Genomic DNA, 899 nt, shown 5'->3' on the forward strand with positions numbered 1-899 from the left:
GCACGGCGGCGGAGGGCTTGTATTTATTATTAATTATTAATTATTATTAATTATTATTATTACACGGTCCACGCAGTTTTTAGGCACCTCCGTTAGGGTTTTCTAATTTTGTTTTAAAAGGCACAAACTATAGCCCTTAGTTGAATGTTGACAGGTATGCTTTTCTCTTTTTCCGTGTCTTTCTACAACTGTGTTCTGTGGCTCAGCTGTATAGTGTTAATATCAGTACAGACTTGTCTAGTTGACCGTATAAAATAATGTTTTCCCTTCTCGTAGTCTCTATGGCGTGTCTTTATGGAGAAATAAGGTTCTCACGGGTTCCTTCCCTTTGCGTTTAGAGACACCAAGGTGCAGGCAATGATATCTATTTTTGTTATCGGTTGCATGTCGTCTCATATCATTATTATTTTTTTTTTTTCCCTACCTGTTGGAATATGTTTGTGAGCATAATCGTCATAAATTATGTTCAGGGTTTTCAGATTTATTTATATGTGGTTAAAATGAATGCTTCTATTTAAAAGGGGAAATATTTCTACATGTGCATATAGTTTTCCAAGAGTGTACCATTAATTGATTGTTGATAATAAAAACCAAAAGCAAATATAGCACCGTAGCTCTTCTTGGCTTCTTGTTAGGGCTTTATCTGGGGCGGGCGGGGGGAGAGGGCTCGGGGTTGTGTTTTTTGGTTGGTTTTGGTTTTTTTTCTTTCTGACAGAGATTGAAGGCTCACATCGCAGAATGTGGCCTGAGTCATCACAGGGAGATGGGCTCGGCAGAATTATTTTTAATCTGGTTGACCGTCAGGAAGACCGTAACTGCGGGTCCCAGCATTACTGCCTAATTGCGCTGTTATTAATTATCGGCAAACAGGCTGAGTGCGGGGCCGGGGGGGCGGGGGG

At 40.5% G+C, this 899-nt stretch overlaps 1 protein-coding gene across 1 annotated transcript in view; it reads left to right on the forward strand.

Annotated features, from left to right (window-relative positions):
• The window catches only part of PHOX2B (paired like homeobox 2B), a 3300-nt gene extending 2459 nt beyond the window's left edge, over positions 1-841 (forward strand). The window contains exon 3 of the mRNA XM_009641290.1: positions 716-841. Within this exon, the coding sequence (XP_009639585.1) occupies positions 716-841 (126 nt within the window). The remainder of the gene's footprint in view (positions 1-715) is intronic.
• The last annotated feature ends 58 nt before the right edge of the window (positions 842-899 follow it).

The sequence above is a fragment of the Egretta garzetta genome, unplaced genomic scaffold (assembly GCF_000687185.1).
Source record: "Egretta garzetta isolate BGI_Z169 unplaced genomic scaffold, ASM68718v1 scaffold256, whole genome shotgun sequence".
Lineage (NCBI taxonomy): Eukaryota > Metazoa > Chordata > Aves > Pelecaniformes > Ardeidae > Egretta > Egretta garzetta.